The sequence below is a fragment of the Platalea leucorodia genome (assembly GCF_965183815.1).
Source record: "Platalea leucorodia genome assembly, chromosome: 4".
Lineage (NCBI taxonomy): Eukaryota > Metazoa > Chordata > Aves > Pelecaniformes > Threskiornithidae > Platalea > Platalea leucorodia.
The window spans coordinates 62,012,049-62,032,337 of NC_138826.1; the positions used below are offsets into that span (position 1 = coordinate 62,012,049).

The following is a 20,289-nucleotide window of genomic DNA, read 5'->3' on the forward strand; positions in this document are numbered from 1 at the left end:
TTATTTTCCTGCTCTGTTGGCTTTGTAAGACCAGATGCTGACGAAGTCTAGCAATTTGCCATTCAGCATCTCTTCCTTGAGGTATTTGGGCAGCAGCGACACCACACGTAGTGAAGCAGTGGCGAGGGCAGTGGGGGCACACATTTGGTTATTTCTCGCTTTTCAAGAGTTTTCAAAACACGGTGACTTGAATAAATGTTGCCGCTCTATGCTGCTTGCTAAAAACTACCCTGGGCAATGATGAGGCCTGCCTCCCCCACACGGGCTGCCTGCAGCACCTCAACTTGCAGGTTGCGCCGCTACTGGTGATCCCCGGAGGGGATCAGCTTTATCGTACCAAAGGATAGAATAAAACCTGGGAATGGCTTGTAGTACAAGACCACAGCGACTACGCCGTCTGATCTTCAAATGTTTTTGGCCCCTGGGCGCTTGGAAAGCAGGAGCTCTGCCTCCCTGGGCGGGAGGGGGCCGCTACACGGCGGCGGTTGACAGCCCCCAACGGCCGCCGCCGCCTGAGAGGGCGCCCGCGCGCGCTCTCCTGCGGGCCTCCCCCCCTGCACTACAACTCCCATGATGCCTGGCGGGGTTTGCGGCCGGGCTGCGCCCGGCGGGCGCGCACAGCCTGCTGGGAGCTGCGCCGTGCGCGGGGGCCGGCTCCAATGGCGGCAGGCGGAGGGGGCGGTTGACGGGAGCCGTTGCCCGTCGCGCCCATTCATCGCCGACGCCTTCCCCCGGCCCTTGCCCTCCCCCGCCGCTATGGAGGCGCTGATCCCCGTGATTAACAAGCTGCAGGATGTGTTCAACACGGTGGGGGCCGACATCATCCAACTGCCGCAGATCGTGGTGGTGGGCACGCAGGTGAGGCGAGGCGGGGCAGGTCGGGCCAGGCCGGGGTGGGGGAGCGGGCGGTGCGGGCCCTTACCGCCCTGAGGGCAAAGTCGAGGCGTCCATCGCGCCTCCGGTGCTGCTGACCCGTGGTCGCCTCCGCCAAGGGCACGGGGGGACGCGGGCAGCCGAGGACGGCCGCGGCGGGCTTCCCCCCCCCCCCCCCCCCCCCCCCCCGCCATTCTCTCCCCGGGCTCCCCACCATTTGCAATGGGAGTGCCTCTTCCACCGGCCTCCCTCCCCTTCGCGCTTCTCGGTAGCGGTTTGAACGGTGGAGGAGCACTCGAGGGCTGCCGGGAGGGCCTGCCCTGCCTCTCCCCTTGCCCCGCGTCGGCCCCCCACACCGGGCGTGGGGGGCTGAATAGAAGGGATGTGGTAGCGGAACGGCATCTTGCAGACGTGGATCGTTTTCTCTTGCTGCGAGTTCTTCTGCCGTTTGGACCTCTTTGTATTAGCTGATGATGGGGAACGAAGGCGAGAGGCGAAGCCAGCCTTTGTTGGCTGTAGCAGTTACAACGTGTGCGTCTCAGCCTGATAGTGCTGCTGCTGGGCTCGAAGATAGCTCACGCCCTTTCAGATCTACTCAAATGGGATGCCGTTCTTCAGCAAAACTTCCGTCATGTGTGATCAGAACTGCAGCAGTCATAAGGGAATTGAAAATGAAATGCTAAACAGAACTAAAACTTGAAGTTAATGGATCTGTCTTTTTGTTTCTGTGAAATTAAGAGTGTTTATTGAATGTGTGATGTTATTTGACAATAGCATGCCTACCTAAGATAGTAATACCAGCTACTCTGCAGTCAGGGATTTCATTATATGACTTAAAACACATGAGCTGTATGTTTAAAGCTTGCACATTGCTGAAGCATGGAATAGGTTTGCTTGAAGCCAGCTACAGTGTCAAACTAGTTGTGAGGCAACCAGCTGTCATTCTGTTATACCAATATAAATCAGGTAGATTCATTGACTTTATATCAGCCACTTGATAAAATAGATCTAAAATACTTGAATTGGGTGGGAGAGACTTTGCTCTGGTAAGTTATATTAGGCACTTGCTATTTTTGTAGCTGGCAGGAGTCCATCACTTTATGAAGACATTTAATCTCCTTTATATTAAAAATTGTACAAGCAAGCTGTTTTTTTGGTTGTTTTTTTTTTTGTTTTGTTTCAGTTTAGTTCTGCAACAGGAAGTGCAAGGCAGAGGTGTGGCATTTTTCTATGTAAAATTAATAAAGTATTTTTTTCTGTTTCACTTTATGAAATGCAGTGAAGTGGCTTTTATTTTTTAATTATCATCCTTTTAAACAACTTTGTCCTAGTTAACTTTTCATAAGTATGTACAGTAGACACTGAGAGTTAAGACAGTATTGACATGCATTTGACCTTCAGTAGTCTACCCATCAGTATTCATCTCCTTTCAGTGCTATATTCAGTATATTCATAAAAACCCTTGAATTGGTATGATACTTCTTAGCATGCCAAAACAAAGTCCTTTATAGACTCCAGGAAAATATACAGCAAAATATGTAGCAAGCTGTATCTTGTTTTTTTGTTTTGTTTTTAGTCAGGGTTGTTGGAAGAAATAATTGTCTTTACTGATATGGTAGTTCTGTAGATGGTTATTTTGCGCAATGAGTCTTAAAATAATTTAAATAAAATTTTATTCATTTGAAGTTAGTTTATTGTAGACGAGATTTCTGGAGATGTCTTAAATATGGCCTTAGAGCTGATAGTTTTGCTGCTGGTAGCTTGCTTCCATGGTTTTTTGAAATGCGCCTTGGAACAATCTTGTCTCTTGAGATATTTTTGGTTAAGTGGTATGTGGCCTTTAAGTTTGTTCACACAGTTGTTTTGTTTGTAACCTACTGGCATATGCAGTCTTTTTCTTCTTTGAATAATATTCACAGTTTTGAATTTTGCACCTCCATTTTTCTTTATACGAAACAAATGTTACCAGTTAAGATTTCTGTAACTCTCTGTTAATTGATTTTGCTTTTTTTTCCTTCCAGTTTGCCTGTTGCTTTTGTTACATGACCTTTTTACATATTCAACAAGGAGAAGAAAAATGCTTTTTTAAGTAGCTTTTGCTGCTTATTTTTCTCACCTGTCTCCTGGATCTCTTCTCTACCCTTTTATTGGTTTGTGTTTATATCTTTCTTCAGTTCTCATTTATTTCTACTTCTGTGCATCAAGTTAATTCTTTCTTTTCTAGAGTATGTAGAACTAGAAACTGCTTATAATCCTTAATTTAGCTTTGAATGTTTTCTGTTTCCCATGTCCCCTTTGCCCCTGCTCTGTTGTTTTGGGATTCATTTCCTACCGTCCTTGTGTTCTGAGCAGTTGAAATGTCTTAATTTTTCCTCTTTCTAGATGGATTTTGGTACTAATTACAAAATATTTCTCAGTAAATTTTACATATTTAGATGGCCTCTCACACTTCTTTTAGTGGTGTTCCTGTGACTCAGTCGTATGAGAATTCCTTCTCGTTGTCCACATAAATACCATGTATGTTATTTCTGTGTCCTAGTACAGGGTCTATTAAGAAAATTGAAGACTCTGTTTGCTGCTGATAGAACTCGGATGACACCCTCAGATTGCCAACTTTTCATCACTATTTCAGGGTTTTTTTTGCCATTCCCAGATAGGTGTTCTATTTTTTCCCCCAATTCAGTATGTCAGTTCCATTTTTAGAACTGTATTACTGAAGTGAGAGGAAAAAAAAAAAAAAAAAAAAGCCCAGGCTGGGAATACTATATAAACAATATTTGTTCAATAATCCTGTAATACCCAACCTTTTGATGTATTTTATACAAATGCTTTGTGATCCATACTTGTGAGGGATAGCAAGGTGGTGTTGAAGTGCCCCAACCAAACACATTATAATAAAAGGAGGCAAGGGGAAGAAAAGAAGTATGGTTAGTTATGGCTTTTTGTATGTTAAGGGCACATAGATGCTATCACAAAAATGTAATGCCTACACTATGAAAGTGGGCATGAGTTTTAGAATAAAATTAAAAAAAACCCAATCAAACAACAAAATCTCTGCCTAGAGATGTATAAGAATGAATAGCCTTTATTTTTTTCAGCTCATCAATTCTTGGAATGTGTTTTGGGTTTTTAGAAGTCATTGACCTAGTTATATACAAACTTTAGTGTCATTTTTGTAGCAAAGTTCTTCCAATACCCACATTACAAAAGCAAGTTGTGGGCTTTATTTGTACTTATTGTACTTTATTTGTACTTTATTTATACTTGGTAGTGTTGATTCTAGTAGAGACATCATGGTGAAATTGATCTAGCAACTAGTGAAATTCACAATGAGATTCTTAAATGACCTTTCAGGTGTACATTTATATAGTACTTTTCCTCGGTCTTCAGTTAATGCTATTTTGGGACTTCAAATGGGGAGGTGTACAATATTTAACATAGACTGTTCTGTTGGATGTTTCTGACCGAAAGAGCTGTTTCGTTAGCCTCTGTGATTGGCTCACAGATGAGCATTACATTTATTTCTTTTTTTTGCTGTTTGAAATAAGTATCATGTTTGATATTTCAAGACTAAACCAATTTTTGTTGCCAAGCAGGAAGGCTTCTTGATCTGAGATAATAGATAGCCTGAGCATTTGGATATGTATATAACTGTATATTCTGTTAGGCTGAACAGTTAGGATGGTAATTTGCCCATTAAGAAGCTGACAGCAGTGGGAAGTTAATGTATGGTCCTGGCTACTGGGATGAGGAGAAGAATCCAGTGGATGCTGTATCAGAGCATCTGGTTTAAGAGAGACTGGCATTATGGTCTTAAACTTTGAATGCTCTAGAGAGCTTCTGTGACCCTTCCCTATCAGGGAAGGTGAGGAGGAACAGAAATTTAAGCCACTGCGGCTTATTCAGTTTATTCAATGTATCCTACATTGTGTTGGTGAAAAGCCAGTTTTAGGTGATGGAAACTCCAGCTTGTACGAAGCAACCAGGAAAACCCAGGAATGTCTTCCTCCCTCCTCTCTTCGTTGTCTTTTTCTTTTTTTTTTTTTTTTTTTTTTCTTCTGTTCCAGTGATCTTTTCTCCGATTTCAAGCAGATGCAAAAAGACATTTGTATCTACATTTGTAAAAGGGGATGTAACTAGAGCATAGCTTCAGTGCTGGCTATGCTGGCTGGGGAGAGCTTGGTTTTTCTCCTAAATGTTTTGCAAACTTCCTGGTTTGGTTTCTTGTTTGTTTTGATATCTGACTTTCACTGTTATCTGGTTTGGGGCATAACTGTTTAACTTCTTGCCATCCCTTCCTCCTGTCAAATCATGCCCTGACTGTTCTGGTGTCTGTTTCAGACAAGCAGCAAAGTGAGGCTGACAATAATTAGCTGTTTACATTTACCAGACATAATATAAATTTTGCTGCTGAAGTTATATAGTGCAAACAACATTTGGCATTGTGCTGTTTCTTTTCTCCGATGGGCCCTCTCAGTTTCTGAACAGTTATGCTTTTTAGGTCCTGAAGGCTTCTATGGTTGGAAGGATGGTGTTTTCACTGTGTCTATGTGCAGACTTTATATGAATTAAAATAAAATTATAGGTCTAATAATCGTGATCTCCTCATCCTGCCTTTAATCTCTTCAGATTTTTAATATGAAAGCAATATTAAGCATCTTTTAAATGAAGATACCGATTTTATTGTTTGCAAATGCCCAGTTATTTTGGAAGAGTGGAGAGAATACACAGTTGTAGAAGGATGTGAATGAAGTGGTATTTTTTCCCCACAAGTTTTGTGTGCTTGCTGCCAGGGTCCTGTTCATCTTGTGATTGGCAATTGTTTTTCTTGAAAAACCTGTATTTTAATGAGAATGGATGGGTCTTGTATCTTGTCCACAGGGGACAGCACAAAGGAAACATGCTTTCAGGAAAATAAAGGGGAAGAGTTTTAAAGCTGAAAGCCCTAGCGAGTATGTTTCAGAATCTGGAGAGAAAACGGCTGTGTAGTTCTTGGAAAAGATTTGTTTGTATAGTAGCCAGAAGGCTGACTGGCTTTCTCTTAATTTTTTTTTTTTTTTTTATCCCTGTTGTTTAGAACTGTTTTAATTTGAAGATACAAATTGGCTTTGTTTTGATACATTTTACTGAAAAAGTAATTAATATAGTAGAATAAGCAATACTATGTAAGGTCAGTCTATACGGCTTTGAAATGTGGATCTTCAAATACCACAGTTCCATGGTCTAACTTAGAGAAGTTCTGTACTCATTCTTTCTAATTACATGAGGTATTTTCTTCTTAGGTGAATTATTGGAGGACTTTGGGAATTGATGTATTGAGACAGAATACATCTGCAAATCTTTTCTCTATTTGCTGTTGTTTGGCATGTATTACATTGAGATATGGTGTAAATACAGGATTCCTGAAGAATTTTGACTGAGCTCTGCAAATTATGGCTTTCCTTACTACTTGTACATAAGCTGTCTTTTGTGGAGGAAGTTCGTGTGGCTTCCAGTTTCCTCCTGACTGATTCAGGGAAGCTCTCTGTTCAAGTGAATGCAGAATGGCCTGCAGGAGCAACAGTCTTGTAATCCGGAGAAGGTCTTTCACAGCAAAAATGTATTTTGAAACAGCCAGCAGTGCATTATGCTGGTTTCACTGCTTTCTCAAGTTGGGATCAGCCTGTTAGCTCTTCTGCATCTTTCTAGAAGTATAATTTTGTTTCCAGTAATGTCCTACAGTAATTCATTGGGCCTGCTTATAACTTCAGAATTCTCTTCTGATTAGTAAATACGTTTTTAAATTTGTTGGCTGTTTAGAACCAGCGTAGCTTGAGGTGTCCCTAGTTCACATAAGAAAATCCTGCCATAATAGGTATTCCAACCAGAGCAGTTTCCTTGTGGAACTGCTCTGGAATTGCATGTGTGCTGACCTTTTATTTCAGAATAATTCATTATCGCAAAACAAGGAAAGAAAAAAAAAATCATGCTGCTCTTTAGTTCTAGCATGCTGAACTCTTCCAGGGTAGCTACTGCAGAGAACTTTTCAGAGCACCTATCTGGGTAATATTCCTATGGATGAGACCCCAGCAAAAATGCATTAGCTTATACTTCCCAATAATAGAATTAAAATTTAGTAAACCATATATGTATGTATTGCTAAGAGAATGATTTAGCCAGCAGGACTTTTGTAATTCTTGTATGACAGAAACTGCAAAATTGCCACCATTCTGCTTTGGGTGCTAAAGTAGATGCATTGCTTCTTTTAAGAGAATTCTTCAGGAATTATTATGTGTCATTGAGAAATCTCTCCTACTTTGCAGTTCCTTACTGTTTTTCTAAAATGTTGGTTATTGTTGTGCCACTGAAAAAAATCATAGGAAATACTGACATCGCTGCCTTTTTATTTTCTTGTGCTGTCCTGCAGTAAATCTGTGTTGTGTTGCAGGAGTTCTTTGCAGTTTTTTCCTATTTGAATAAATAATAAAGAATTTACTAGTTTGTCCTATTAAAAGCAATGCACAAAGTTCACACCCCTTTCAATCAATTTTCTTGTTGGAAGTTCCCCAGTAGTTTATTGGACATGTTTCCTTATAAAGGTTTTTCCCCGCAGATGATTTATTTTACATTGGCTTCACAAAGCGATTATGAAGTCTAAAGACAGACAGAAGGAAGGCAGCAGATTCTTGTAAGATGACTTGAAATTTGTTGCAGCTGATACAAGTCTGTTATCATTTTAATAATACTTGAAATATGCGACAATCTGAGCAAATGACTAAAAAATCTCGTGGTTCTTGTGCATCAGTGAGACTCCACATGAGTCTCTGTTTTTATTGCCTTCTTGCTGCATGGACTTCCTAAGAATAAGAGCAGATTCTGGCTTATTTACTGAGCTAATTGGTGGGATCCAGTGAGTCACAGGACCATGAAATTTGAGAGACCTGGCATGCCTTTAAGGACAACCTCATTGGAGCATGAAACAGTAGTCCATACAAATCCACAGGAAAATGAGTAGACATTTAAGGAGAGCAGCGTGGAGGGAGCTCATGACTTGAGACTCAACGCAGAAGACTCATGCAGCATGTAGAAGTGAGGACAAGCTTGCTCAAGGATATAAAAATACTGCCTGCATATGCAGAGATGCTATTAAGAAAGCCAACGTTCCACTAGAGTTGAAACTGGTAAGGGACATCAAAAGCAACAAGAAGAACTTCCAGCACTGCATTAGCAGTTTAAGAAGAAAAAAGAGAAATGAGGGAAATATGGGCTTGCTTGCTCACCAAGGTGGAGGCACTTGGTGCTTTCTTTGCCTTGGACTTCACCAGCAGGGTCTTCTAGGCCTTTGTACCTATAGACAGGGCTCAAAGTGGAGGGTAACTATCAATAGTGGAAAAGGATTGGATAAGGGTTCTCTTTTGGATATGGAGAGGGCATCTTTGCATGCTCTTGGGTATAGGGCGCAAGTCTTCTAAAATTAGGAATGCTAATGAGGACTTAGAATAAGAAAGCCAATGAAGTAAATATTTGGGATGAATTTGAACGGTTGTTCATAGTGTTACTTCAAAATTTTCAGTACAGAGTCTCTTCCATTTGGCTTGCCAACAACCCTGAAGTGTTTTTGTAAGCAACATCTCTTGCTGTTAATGAAGCTGGACAACTATAAAATCATGCACTGCTGTCTGCTGCCTCTGAATTCCTGAAAATGTGGTTAGTAATACAGGAGGTTGCAAACCAAATTTCCTCATAAGAATTAGTGTAATGGATGGGAGCAAATGCCTTTTGATACTTACGAAGTGCACACAGTTGAAATATGGAGGGACGAGCAAAGAAGAAATGAAGGATAGGGAGGCCGAAGCAAGATCATTAGGACTGCTAAACAGTAGAGATGCCAGCTTTTTGGAGTGGATCACAGTTCTTACAGATTTCAGCTTTTTAATTTGTGAGAGTAAGTTCACAACTGTTTCTCTGTTATTGTGCCCTTTATCCTTGATTGTTTTAGGTTAACCTGAAGATGATGTTGACAATGATGAAAATATAACTGTTAAGGAGGCAGTGAGAAAGCTGAGAAGATTTACATCATATATACTGTCAGTATGTATTGAAATAAAATATTGAAGTCCCTGGGTGTGTCATCTCTTCTTATCTTAGTACTTGTAGGAAAAATGGTTTTACCACCCATCAAACTCAAGTGCTTATCTGTGAGGCTGATGATGGTTAACAGAGCAGAGTGTTAAATACTCAGCAGTGGAAGTCTGACACAATGGTTAAAGAAGCAACAGACAGCAAGGTGCTCCTGTACTTGGTTTTTTTTTCCTGAGCAATCTATATAAAGTTCCTCTAGATATCACAGCTTATAGATATTTCAAATTAGGATCAGGTATGGGTCCAGAGGAAAACCTGACTGATCTGCTACAAAAGGTTAGAATTTGTTAATGCTTTTCTGGACGGGTCATAAAATGAGTTTATGCATTTCAGTCTGTGCTTAAGATCATGATGAGCATTACAATGAGATGACAAAACATGCGTGATGCTGCTGCAGACTTATTCCTAAAAATTCTGTGGTATCTTTGGTCATCAGTATTAGTCTCTGTCTACATTGGTTGTATGAAGGACTGGCTGAACTGAATTTGTATTCTGAACAGACCCCATATCCCTCACTTTCCCCCGCTGGCAGAAAAAAGATGAGCTTTGTGTTTACTGTTTTCTTTACCGTGTTCCCAGACAATTCTTGGTAATGGAGGGGTATGGAGCCCGGATGAAGGAGTGCGTCATTAGATACTGTATTATGTTCCAAGAACAGATTGCTTTAATAAGGAAGAAGGAAACATAATGCAATTTGAAAGAAATTTCCTGATGTGCGGAGTACTGTAGCGTCTCATCTAATGTATGACTTTACATTTGCAAAGGATCCAGGTCGTTCCTTCTGCATCCAAAGATAACTGTGGGAGTGGTGTAAGACACGGTGTTCTAGTTCCATATGTAGTAGTCTCAGCTTCCTGCAATACCGCTCTTTTGGAAAGACCAAACAGTGAGCAGTAGTGTGCAGCAACTTGTCCCGTGGATTTTGGCTTCCTGTCTTGATGAGGTTCTTGGTAAGGACTTCAGCTAGTTATTGCTATCCCTTCTCTACTTGGATTACATGTTCAGGAGAAGCCACTTTATCTAAGTTTCACCTCCAGGTCTTTGAGACTGCGTGATCATTCCACCCATGTGTAAGAAATCTTGCTCAAGAGATGTTAAAAATATTTTTAATAAATGAAACTCTGGTGGTTTTGGGTTTTTTTCCCAGTGCAGCTGATGAACCTTTATCATGTCTCATCTTTTTGAGCAGCATTCCACTTGTTTCAGATTATGAAGTTTAAGAAGTGGTTTGTTGTTTGTCACTCTAAAATTCATGGTTTTTTCACATACTGTAGTATCGGTAATTCTTCAGAAGTATGCTACAATGGGAGCTCTCATAGGGAGGGTTCTAGAGTTTGTGCTTTGGCCAGATTGTTCTTCAGTTACTCTTTGGTAAGATTTCAGTGCCCAATATCTTGTCATAAGCTCCTTGCAGGGAAGGTGCCCAAAGTTGACTGGAGAAGGTCAGTTGAAGAAAATTATTAATTACTTTCTAGGGGAGTCTTTTGAAGCAAAAAATATTAATAAAGCTGCATTTCTCTTTCCTGTGACCCTGTCCTACTCTTTTGAGACAATTGACCTCACTGCTGTCAAATTTGACTTAGATTTACTTTGAAAAATATACATAGTCTGCATTGGTTTGTTATCCACTTATTGAGACAAATGACACTTGATAAAACAGCATTTTTCTGTGGCATAAAGCATAGTTACAAAGTGTTGGAAGAAAAGAAGGCTTTCATTTGTCGTCATCGTTCGAGATTTCTAGGGTTTTAGCCTTGTATTTTAATGTTTATTTTGTGTTTCTGTGTACAAGTCCTATTTTAATAGGTTCTAATGCTCTCATGTAATATGTTCCTGTCTTGTCTTATTGCCCTAGTAGAAATGTGCTGTCTGATAGCACTGTGTTGCTTGATCTCTGCTGATCTATTTTTCAGTTTTTAGAAAAGTTACCTAAGATGTCACTAAATGTATGATGTTTAAAAGATACTCAACACTGCTTTTATTTCATGTTATGCTAGGTTATGTACTCATGATTTACTAGAAGTCTTGAACTTGTTCTTTCAGAACTGGTAAGCTGAATTGAGGTTTTACAGCAGTAGTGCACAGTCTAGCTGTCAAAAGCATCTGTTTGGGTTTTTTTTGTTTGCTGTTGTGGGTTTTTTTTTGTTTTTTTGTTTTTTTTTTCAGAGAATTGTTTGGTAGTACCATTAATACCGGAACATTTCCTAGCTGATGGCAATGATTGTCAGAGGAGGTTTTCTCATGGCATGCCCGTGTTGACTTTCCAGCTGCAGAAAACTGGAAGAGTTTAATACAGTTCTATTAAAAAGACAAAATCTTATTGGTCAGACTTTCAAAGTATTATGTTGACATATCTGGGTCTATTGTTTATTGTTAGTTTTAACATGGCAGTAGTTCTGAATCACTCTTAAAACCCATGTGTTCACAGCTGCTTATTGGACCATGTAGCCCAATTCTGCATTTTATACAAAAGTGCTACAGGAGAACGTTTTAAATGGAGACTCTCAAAGTGAATTTGTAATTTAAGTATTAAGTATTTCACAACTTCTTACAGTTTGTTATTACGTAGACAGATGTTTGCAGTCAATTCAGTTGTAAATGCTTATATATGCACAGAGAGAGAGAGAGTGGGAGAGACAGTATAAAACAATGTTTGTATATTTAGAGTATAAAACAAAGTCTGCACTTATGAAGCTGATATAATACATTATACAAAAAAAAAAAAAAACAAACCAACAAACTGAATGGAATATAAGATTGTAATACCTTAATGTACTCAAGTGTACACAGTTAATATCTTTTTGTATAATGCTCTTGTTAGTATTAACATGGCCAGTCCATGTTAACACTAACAGAAGGTTAAATTCCTTAATCTAGAGAGTGAAGTTTTGCTGCAAGATGTTAGAAAATTTCATAGTAGAAGACATAGAATTTCCTTCTGAGCATTGTAAAGAAACACAATTTTTTCTTTCCAAAAAATTTTTCTGCAGAGACTAATATTTGGGGTAGAAAATGTTAAATAGGATATTAATTTTTCTGGAACCTGTTACGTGTTTAATTTAGCCTTAAGCGATAGAAAATACAGCTATCTACATGCCTTTTAAGTGTCCCATGGCTTTTAAGTATCCCAAGCAGGTTTAGACAGTTATTGGTTTATAGCAGACTTGTGTCCTTTAGTGCCTATGCAGTGTCATACCACTGTGTTAGATGCAGTGAGTCTATCAGGTGCTCCTTTGGGCACTGTATAGCAGAGGACAGAATAGAGCAGTGTTTGCAGGAGTGATGAAACCAAGCTAAAAGTAAAATATTACAGCATTTTGATGTTTAAGAAAATCATGTAGCTGTATTCCAATTTTCAGAGCAGTGGAAAGAGTTCTGTGTTGGAAAGTCTTGTGGGGAGGGATCTGCTCCCACGAGGTACTGGAGTTGTCACCCGGAGACCCCTTATTCTGCAGCTGGTGCATGTTTCTGCAGAGGATGGTCGGAAAACAGCTGGAGATGAAAATGGTAAGTGTGATCCAAGAGTGTTTTGCCTAGTAGGAAAGAGACTTTTAATCTTTCTTGTTCATTTGACTGAAAAATCAGTTGTTGTAATCTTAAAACTTGAGTGTGCTTTTTAAAATTTACTTGGAAGAAAACATAGCTGTTGTCACATCTGTTCTGTCCATTTAAAAATGTCACAAAGTCAAAATCTTTTTGGATATTCAAAATATCTTTAATGTTTTAAGCTTTCCTGTTTGTTCTTAGGAAACACTTTAGAGAAAAGCAGGCCAAAGAAAGCATTTCAGTTATGATAATGATTGTCTAGAGTGTAGAGAACATGATTTTCTTGTGTGTTTGTTTCCCCCCCCGCCTTTTGCTGTATAAATAAGGTTTTTCCTTGAGAGGATGAATATGTGACTTTTTAGAAGGAGGTTAGGAAATAGATAAGTTCTGAATAGAATGGAAAAAGGAGAAATGAAAACAAACTTGTAGTAGATGCAAACAGAATTTAATGGACACGTTCTGTAGGTTAGAGATGCTGCCTTACTGGGCTGCACTGAAAGATTCCAAGCACATCAGGAACAACACTTTAAATGTTCTTAAGCTGTCTAGTTTGAAGCTTGTGTCTTCTGTAGTGTTTCTATGTTATCCTTCAGCAGATCAAGAAAGTAACCTCAGTTGTCCCTTGGGAGTTTAAACGCTCATTCTGTACTAACTAGTGCTCTTGATTTTATGAAAGAGCAGCAGGGGTACATCCACCTTCTGATCGTAAGATAAATCTTAGCTTTTTGATGTAGACAGTAAAAAGTACACAGGGTTTTGATGGCGTGATAAACTTGGGGCTGTAATTATTAATTCTCGTGTTCAAATTTTTTTTAAAATTTGTTTCTAGCAATAGTAAGTCAAGGCATCAGAAGTTCTTTACAGTATTTATTTTCATGTAATATTTATAGCTTTTGGTTTCTGAAGAACAGTTACTGATATTGTGCAGTTTAAAAGGTTTAAGCTCTAATTTTCATTATTGCTGCAAGCAGAGAACACAATTCGGGTTCATAACAATAAAGAACTTCTAGTGTGCAATCCAGAGTGTGCTGGATTGTGAGAGATTGTAGGACAATTCAGGTTGGAAATGATCTCTAGGTCTCTAGTCCAACCTCCTCCTCAAAAAAGGGCCAACTCTGAACTGAAGACCAGGTTGCTCAGGGCTTTATCCAGTTGGGTCTTGAAAACCTCCAAGGGTGGAGAATTCAGAGAGTCTCTGGGCAACCTCTTAGAAATGGCACATTTGATCTCTTTAAATGTGGTTTTATATTACTTGCATTGTGCAGTGTATAGTTTCTAGTACTTTTCAGAATGCTTTGATTCTGAGTTGTAGGATAAAATGTGATTTGAGAAATATCGGACCCCACCTGGAGTACTGTGTTCAGCTCTGGGGCCTGCAACATAAGGAGGACATGGACCTGTTGGAGCAAGTCCAGAGGAGGGCCACAAAGATGATCAGAGGGCTGGAGCACCTCTCCTATGAAGACAGGCTGAGAGAGCTGGGGTTGTTCAGCCTCGAGAAGAGAAGGCTCTGGGGAGACCTTATAGCAGCCTTGCAGTACCTGAAGGGGGCCTACAAGCAAGCTGGAAAGGGGCTTTTTACAACGGCATGTAGTGATAGGACAAGGGGTAATGGCTTTAAACTGAAAGAGAGTAGATTTAGATTAGACATAAGGAAGAAACACTTCACCATGAGCGTGGTGGGGCACTGGAACAGGTTGCCCAGAGAAGTTGTGGATGCCCCATCCCTGGAAGCGTTCAAGGCCAGGTTGGATGGGGCTTTGAGCAACCCAGCCTAGTAGAAGGTGTCTCTGCTCATGGCAGGCGGGTTTGAACTAGATGATCCTTACAGTCCTTTCGAACCCAAACCATTCTTTGATTCTATGATTTTGTTCTGCTCTGCAACTTTACAGGTATAAAAGATGGTTTTGTAATTATAGTATTCTGAGTCAAGGCAGAGCCTTTCTGTTGTAGGTTGCATTTGATCTGGGGATTCAGATTTTAAATTTAAAATGGATAATGATATTATTGCATAAGGATGTTGGGCTAAATTAATATTTACAAGGCCCATTTAGATCTTTGGGGGAAAAAAATCAATATGTAAGATGTACATGTTACAATTTCTTCTTGATGTTCCTTTGAGACAGACGTGGGCTTGTTTGGTAAGAACAGACAAACCTTTATGAATTACCAGTTGCATTTGAAATGCCTCTCTTCTCCCTCCAAAATTAAGGCAAACTGCAGTCTAAATGGTTTTGTCACTGATCTGGTTTAGCATATGTACAGATTGTGTCTTCTGAGAAGATGGGATCAAGTAGCTTGGAAAGAAAAAAGATGGCAACCTCTTATCCTGGCTATGCTGTCTGACATTGTAATAAGTCACTATACTATTACAGGTCATATTTTTGTTTGTTATGAGGTGGATGTTGAGGTAGGGTTGAATATGTGTTTGGGATTTCCTAGAGGGAACTCTATCCATAGTCTTGCAGAAAAGGATTTTCTCTAGATGAGAGGTTTCTTCTTTACAAATTGAATATGGGACAAGAGAATATCAGTCTGGGCATGCTACTCTCTGAATGTGCTGATAATGAACTCTCTGTGTGCACAGATACTTTTATGCAACTGCCTCTTTATTTTGTGTTTTCTGTGTTGTGATTTGTCACCTTTATCCATCCTAATGCTTGCTCTAGATATGTACTAGTATTACATATAAATACATCCATTTAAGAATAGTACTAGTCTGTGGTTCTTAGAAGCTTACATTTTCCCTCTGTCTGAGTGTTTGCATCCAGAAAGCTTCCTTGTTTTTAACACAAAGCACTTTGGATTCCTGTGGTATTTGTTTAAGCACGGACAACTGCCTTTGTGACTATGAAGGAAAAAATTGTGTCTCTCCAGTAGCTTAATTTTGACATCTTCTGATGCATGTGAGCTGTCAAAGAATATAATTTCATATCAATTTAGGGTTTTTGGTTGGTTTGTTTGGCGTTTTTTTGGTTTAGGTTGGTTTGTTTTTTGGTTTTTTTGGGGTTTTTTGTTTGTTTGGGGTTTTTGTTTGGTTGGTTGTTTTTTTTTTTTTATTTTTTATTTGGCTCTTGGGAGCACATTGGGAAAGATTGTTGAGAAAGAATTTCAGCCAGACATTTGAACTAACTTCTGATTTTCTAACATGCAACATAGAAGATCATCTCTGCTGTTCTTCAAAGTCACCAATGAGCTATGTGATACCATTGTACGGTGGTCACTGCACTAAATCAAGATAGTCAGAAAATAGCAGAGAGATGAATTTTCCATTAAATATGAAGAAGTGCTGTGTTTTCATAACATGACATTTCAAGCTGATACATCTATTCTAGAGAGATGTGTGTGGTTTGGTGCGAAGGAAGTGTTCTCATTATGCTTTTGCTGTTTATTGTTAGCCTCTAGTGATTCAGCACATATGATGTGTTTGATGTGGTGATACCACACTCTGGTGTTCTCTTACCAAATTGCAGGAGAAGCAGTGTTCACAAGAGAACTGGGCCTGGTCTCATGAATTATTAAATTGGTCTTGTAGCTAAGACCTATTCTGGTAACTTGTTCATTTGTTAGGAAATGGAAAAGAGGAGGAAACATATGAATGGTCAATTAGTAAATGTTTATAGGTTCCTTTTTTTGCCCATGATAGGAAGCTGAACATTGTTCAAATTCTGAACAGATAGAATTGATATGGAACACAGGAATAATTAATACAGATCTATTGCTTGCTAAGTCAACACTGTTTTGTCAGCTTTTTGCTCTCTGCCTCAAATAGGAATCTCTTACCCCTAGCTCCCAAACGGTGTGGACTGCTTCATTGTACTTAGCTTTGTAGAAGCACAAGCAAAAAAGAGCTTTTGTGAAAAAGAGCTTGCCATCTAGTTAGTGTCAAGGATGAAAAAAATGGTACAACATACAGAAGGGGTTGGAAGATGTGCACATGTTTTTTTCCCAAGTTGGACTTTTTTTTTAATTTTATTTTTATTTAGAGAACAAGAGCTAGGAAAGGATGAGGTGATGGTGGTGGGGGGAGGAGTGTACACATGGTAGTCTGCTAGGTCCAAGAGCTGTGAAGGTATGGGAACTGGAAAGCTAGGAAAACAGGTAAGATTCTTCATGCTTTGCTGATTTTTTGTCCTTTTTAGTATTTAGGAAGTTCTCATTGCCACGCTGCAAGAAGTCAGTCCTCTATGGTGGTAGCCTTTTATGACTCTGAACAGCTTCTTTGTGCTCCCATTGTGTATGAAGAACATTTCTACTGCTTTGGGAAGGGAGAAGAGACACATGAATAACTGAAGTCAGTTAGCACTGTACTGTATTTGAGCTTCTCAAAGGAGCATTGCAGTACAGGAGATAACAAGTAACAATTTGGTGGAGGGCAGTCCTGAGAAAAATACCATAATCATGTCTAGTTTTCCAATATATTAATTCAAGTTTTCAGGTCTCACTCCAAGATATGAAAAGCCAGAAAAGCAAACAGACTGTTGCTTTATTCAGGGGATGTTTTTTTGAAAGGCAGGATCTGTTTGTTCTTAATAGCTGCTGTTTTAATAATTTCTTATAATCTGTAATACTTAATTTTATAATGACTGAGATGTCATTTCTGCACAGTTTTATCTAGCATTGAATCTTGAATGTAATCAGGTGGTTAATTAACTTGAAAGTTTTGCCTGAAAAGCTTCCAGAAAATAACATAACCGGGGAAGACTGATTTACCAGTGAAACTAGTGATAAAAAAAATGTTCTACATGTAAACCAGAACATTGGATTGTTGAATGTAGGCTAATTAAACTATTTCCTCCTTCCCTTGAGCATCCTTGCATTTAAGTAATGCAAATCCTTCCTCCTTTCCTAAAAACTCCTTTGCATTAAATTAGAGCTATTGGGAAATTTTTCTCAAATATTAAAGGGGTGTCAGTACAGACTTCCTCAAAAGAGTGGGGCAAGAGTTTCCCTGCTGTATAAAATGAAACTTGTAAAAGCTTATACTTGGACCAGATGAAAATTTCTGTACACCTCAGGAGACTGCATTTTTTTTTTTCTTATTACTTTTTGATGTGCACCAAGGCCGAGGTTAAGACTAAGCCATTTATCGTGGCTTCAATCTTCTCTTGTGTTATATATAGCAAAGAACACTTGTGGCTTGTTAAAGCTTAAAAAATTTCAGTCTCCTTTGATCCGTAGATGTTAACAAGTTAAAATGCAATGCCTCTGACTAGAATGCATCTTTTTTTATATGTATTTTAAAAAGTTAATAGATTATACTAAAACAAAACATTTCTTTATACATAGAACTAAGCCTAGTGCCTGGCTGCAAATGCCTATGCCACCACAAACCCAATAATTTAAGACTAAACCAGTGTGTCCTAGGAGGACATCATCTCCCTAGGAGGGACATAACAGGAGAGTGCTTGGTCCATATCTTTCAAATGTAATGGTGGCAGTATCTTGCTGTATCATTTTCTGCCTGGCTTTATGCCTGTCTTTATTTTCTTAGATTCAGTTTCTAAGGGGATGAGCAATACAATCTTGAAGATACTGTAGTTTCTTCCTGTGTGTACATTTTGCTTTATTTCCTCTGAACTGTAAATAAACTAAACCTGTTTAATAATGTGGAATTAATGAGCCCTTTCATTTTGCACTTATTTTGGAGACTGGTACGTAATTTTGCCTATTTACCAATCAAGACAAACAAAAGCTGCCTCCGAACAATGGCTTTTTCATAGCTCATGTGCCTGCAGAACAGTAAGGATAAAGGTAGTTTGTTTTTTAAAATTTTTTCCTTAATGGATCCAACCCATCTAAATCAGCATGTTTCCATTGATGATAAACCTTTGACTTACCCACCTGAGCAAGACATTAAAATAACTCCCCAGATGTACTAGGCTTTCCAAACTGATGAATTGATTGTTGCTGTGCTACTTGCATTTTGTGCCAAACAAACAGGCACGTGCCAAAAATGTCTTCACCAGTTTGTTTTGATTCGTGCACTTCCATGGTGCTGTACTGGCATCACATAAAAATATAGAGTGGTAAACTCATCAACCCTTTAATAAAAAGGTTTTTTTGTAATGGGATTTCAATAAATATTTTGGGAAAATTAAAAGTTGAGGAGGGTGATAGCTAATATTGTCTCTTCTTAAATCTGTCTCAGAACTGCTGTAATTGGTTTCTTAATTGAGCATTAGAAAGATTGATGCAAAACCTCAGATTTCTTTCCCATACAGTAATATTACTTCCAGTGACATTAAAAATGTTTCCTTACTCTTTCTCATTCTTGCCATGAGTAAATGATAAGAAACATATTTTGCCAAAGAAGTTCAGCTTTGCGGAACCTAATGGTGCTGTTTCCTGTGCTCAGATAAAAATATTGTGAGCTGTTGGAATTAGATGAACAGCAATAATAAAGTCATCATCAAGTAAACTTTGTCGTATAGAATATCTGATTAATATGCATCATTTATCAGTGTTTAGTTAAGATCTTATTTCATATTGTTAATATGTTACGCATTCTCATCAATAGTAGAATAGCGTGCACATCTGTCTGCATGCATTTGTGATCTTTGTAATACAGTCTGGTACTGAAAGTTAATAAAATGCTATATTAAATATGACTAAAAATTTTAAACATCATTCAATGCTGTTTCTCTTTAACTGCAGACCCTGCTACATGGAAAAATCCAAGACACCTTTCTAAAGGTTGCCTTTATCCACTTGCTTTTTCTCCCTATGCATAAAGTGCATGCTTATATACACTAAACCACATACATTTCATGCCACTTTATTGTTGATTACACTTTTACTTTTACACTTTGGCTACTGTGTTGATTGATTATTTTGCTGAGTCTTGTGATCTGGTTGATTTTTAGTTTTCTGACCTTGTTGCCTTAGAATGAGATGATTTTTTGCTTTTCTTCTGTGCCATTGCTGCTTCATAGAATTTCCTGCACTTCTAATTCCCAAATCCTTTAAAAAAAAAAAAAATCTATTGATCAATATCTTGAACTTCAACTTGAGCGGAAAAAACGTTTTGAAAGATGACTTGATTGTAGGTAAGCAGTGTGTTTGCCAAATGGCCAGATTTCTTGTAGACTACTCTTCTAGAGCAGATTGCTGTATCGGGGAGCAGAGGGGAAATGACCACAAACTAAAAATTTGAAATGGAACTTATCACTAATACTTTGAAAACCTAGTTGTGGAAGTATGAGTATCTCGCAGCGTGACTCAAACTGCTGCCTGCGCTACGAGGCAGGAATTGACAAAACCTCCTTTGCTGTTTCTGGGACTGCTTTTGAATAGCCCCCAAGTAATTCTGGACATCTGCGGTGACTGACAAGAGTTAAGATGTTTGGTCCTTGACAGATTTGGGAAGAGACATCTTCTAAGACTCCACTGTTACGCAGAATTCTTATGTATTTTCTGTTTGCTTTGTTTTGGTTCTACAGGTTTTTCTAACTTTTTCTTTCAGCTGCAATTTGATCTCACTTGCATGGTAAAAGAAAAGATGCTAAAAGCTGGTATTTTTTTCAGGTTTTTTAAGCTATTGCTAATAATTCTTTTGTTTTCTGTTGCAAGCTGATATTTAATTGCCTAGACCATTTCTGAAAAACAGTAGAATAGCTGATTGGCTCAGCCACAATTAAGAAGGTGGACTTTGTGTAAGACAGACAAATTAAAGAGGGTAATGAGATGCAGTGTTTAAATAAGCAGAATCATAAATGTATTTGTAGTGAACTGTTTAATATCTAACAG

General features: G+C 38.8%; 1 protein-coding gene across 3 annotated transcripts in view; it reads left to right on the forward strand.

Annotated features, from left to right (window-relative positions):
* The first annotated feature begins 634 nt into the window (after nucleotides 1–634).
* The window catches only part of DNM1L (dynamin 1 like), a 41,451-nt gene continuing 21,796 nt past the window's right edge, over nucleotides 635–20,289 (forward strand). For all 3 annotated transcript variants that reach the window (XM_082310455.1, XM_082310453.1, XM_082310454.1), the window contains exons 1-2: nucleotides 635–858; nucleotides 12,354–12,501. In XM_082310455.1, the coding sequence (XP_082166581.1) occupies nucleotides 757–858; nucleotides 12,354–12,501 (250 nt within the window). In that variant the 5' untranslated portion in view covers nucleotides 635–756. The remainder of the gene's footprint in view (nucleotides 859–12,353; nucleotides 12,502–20,289) is intronic.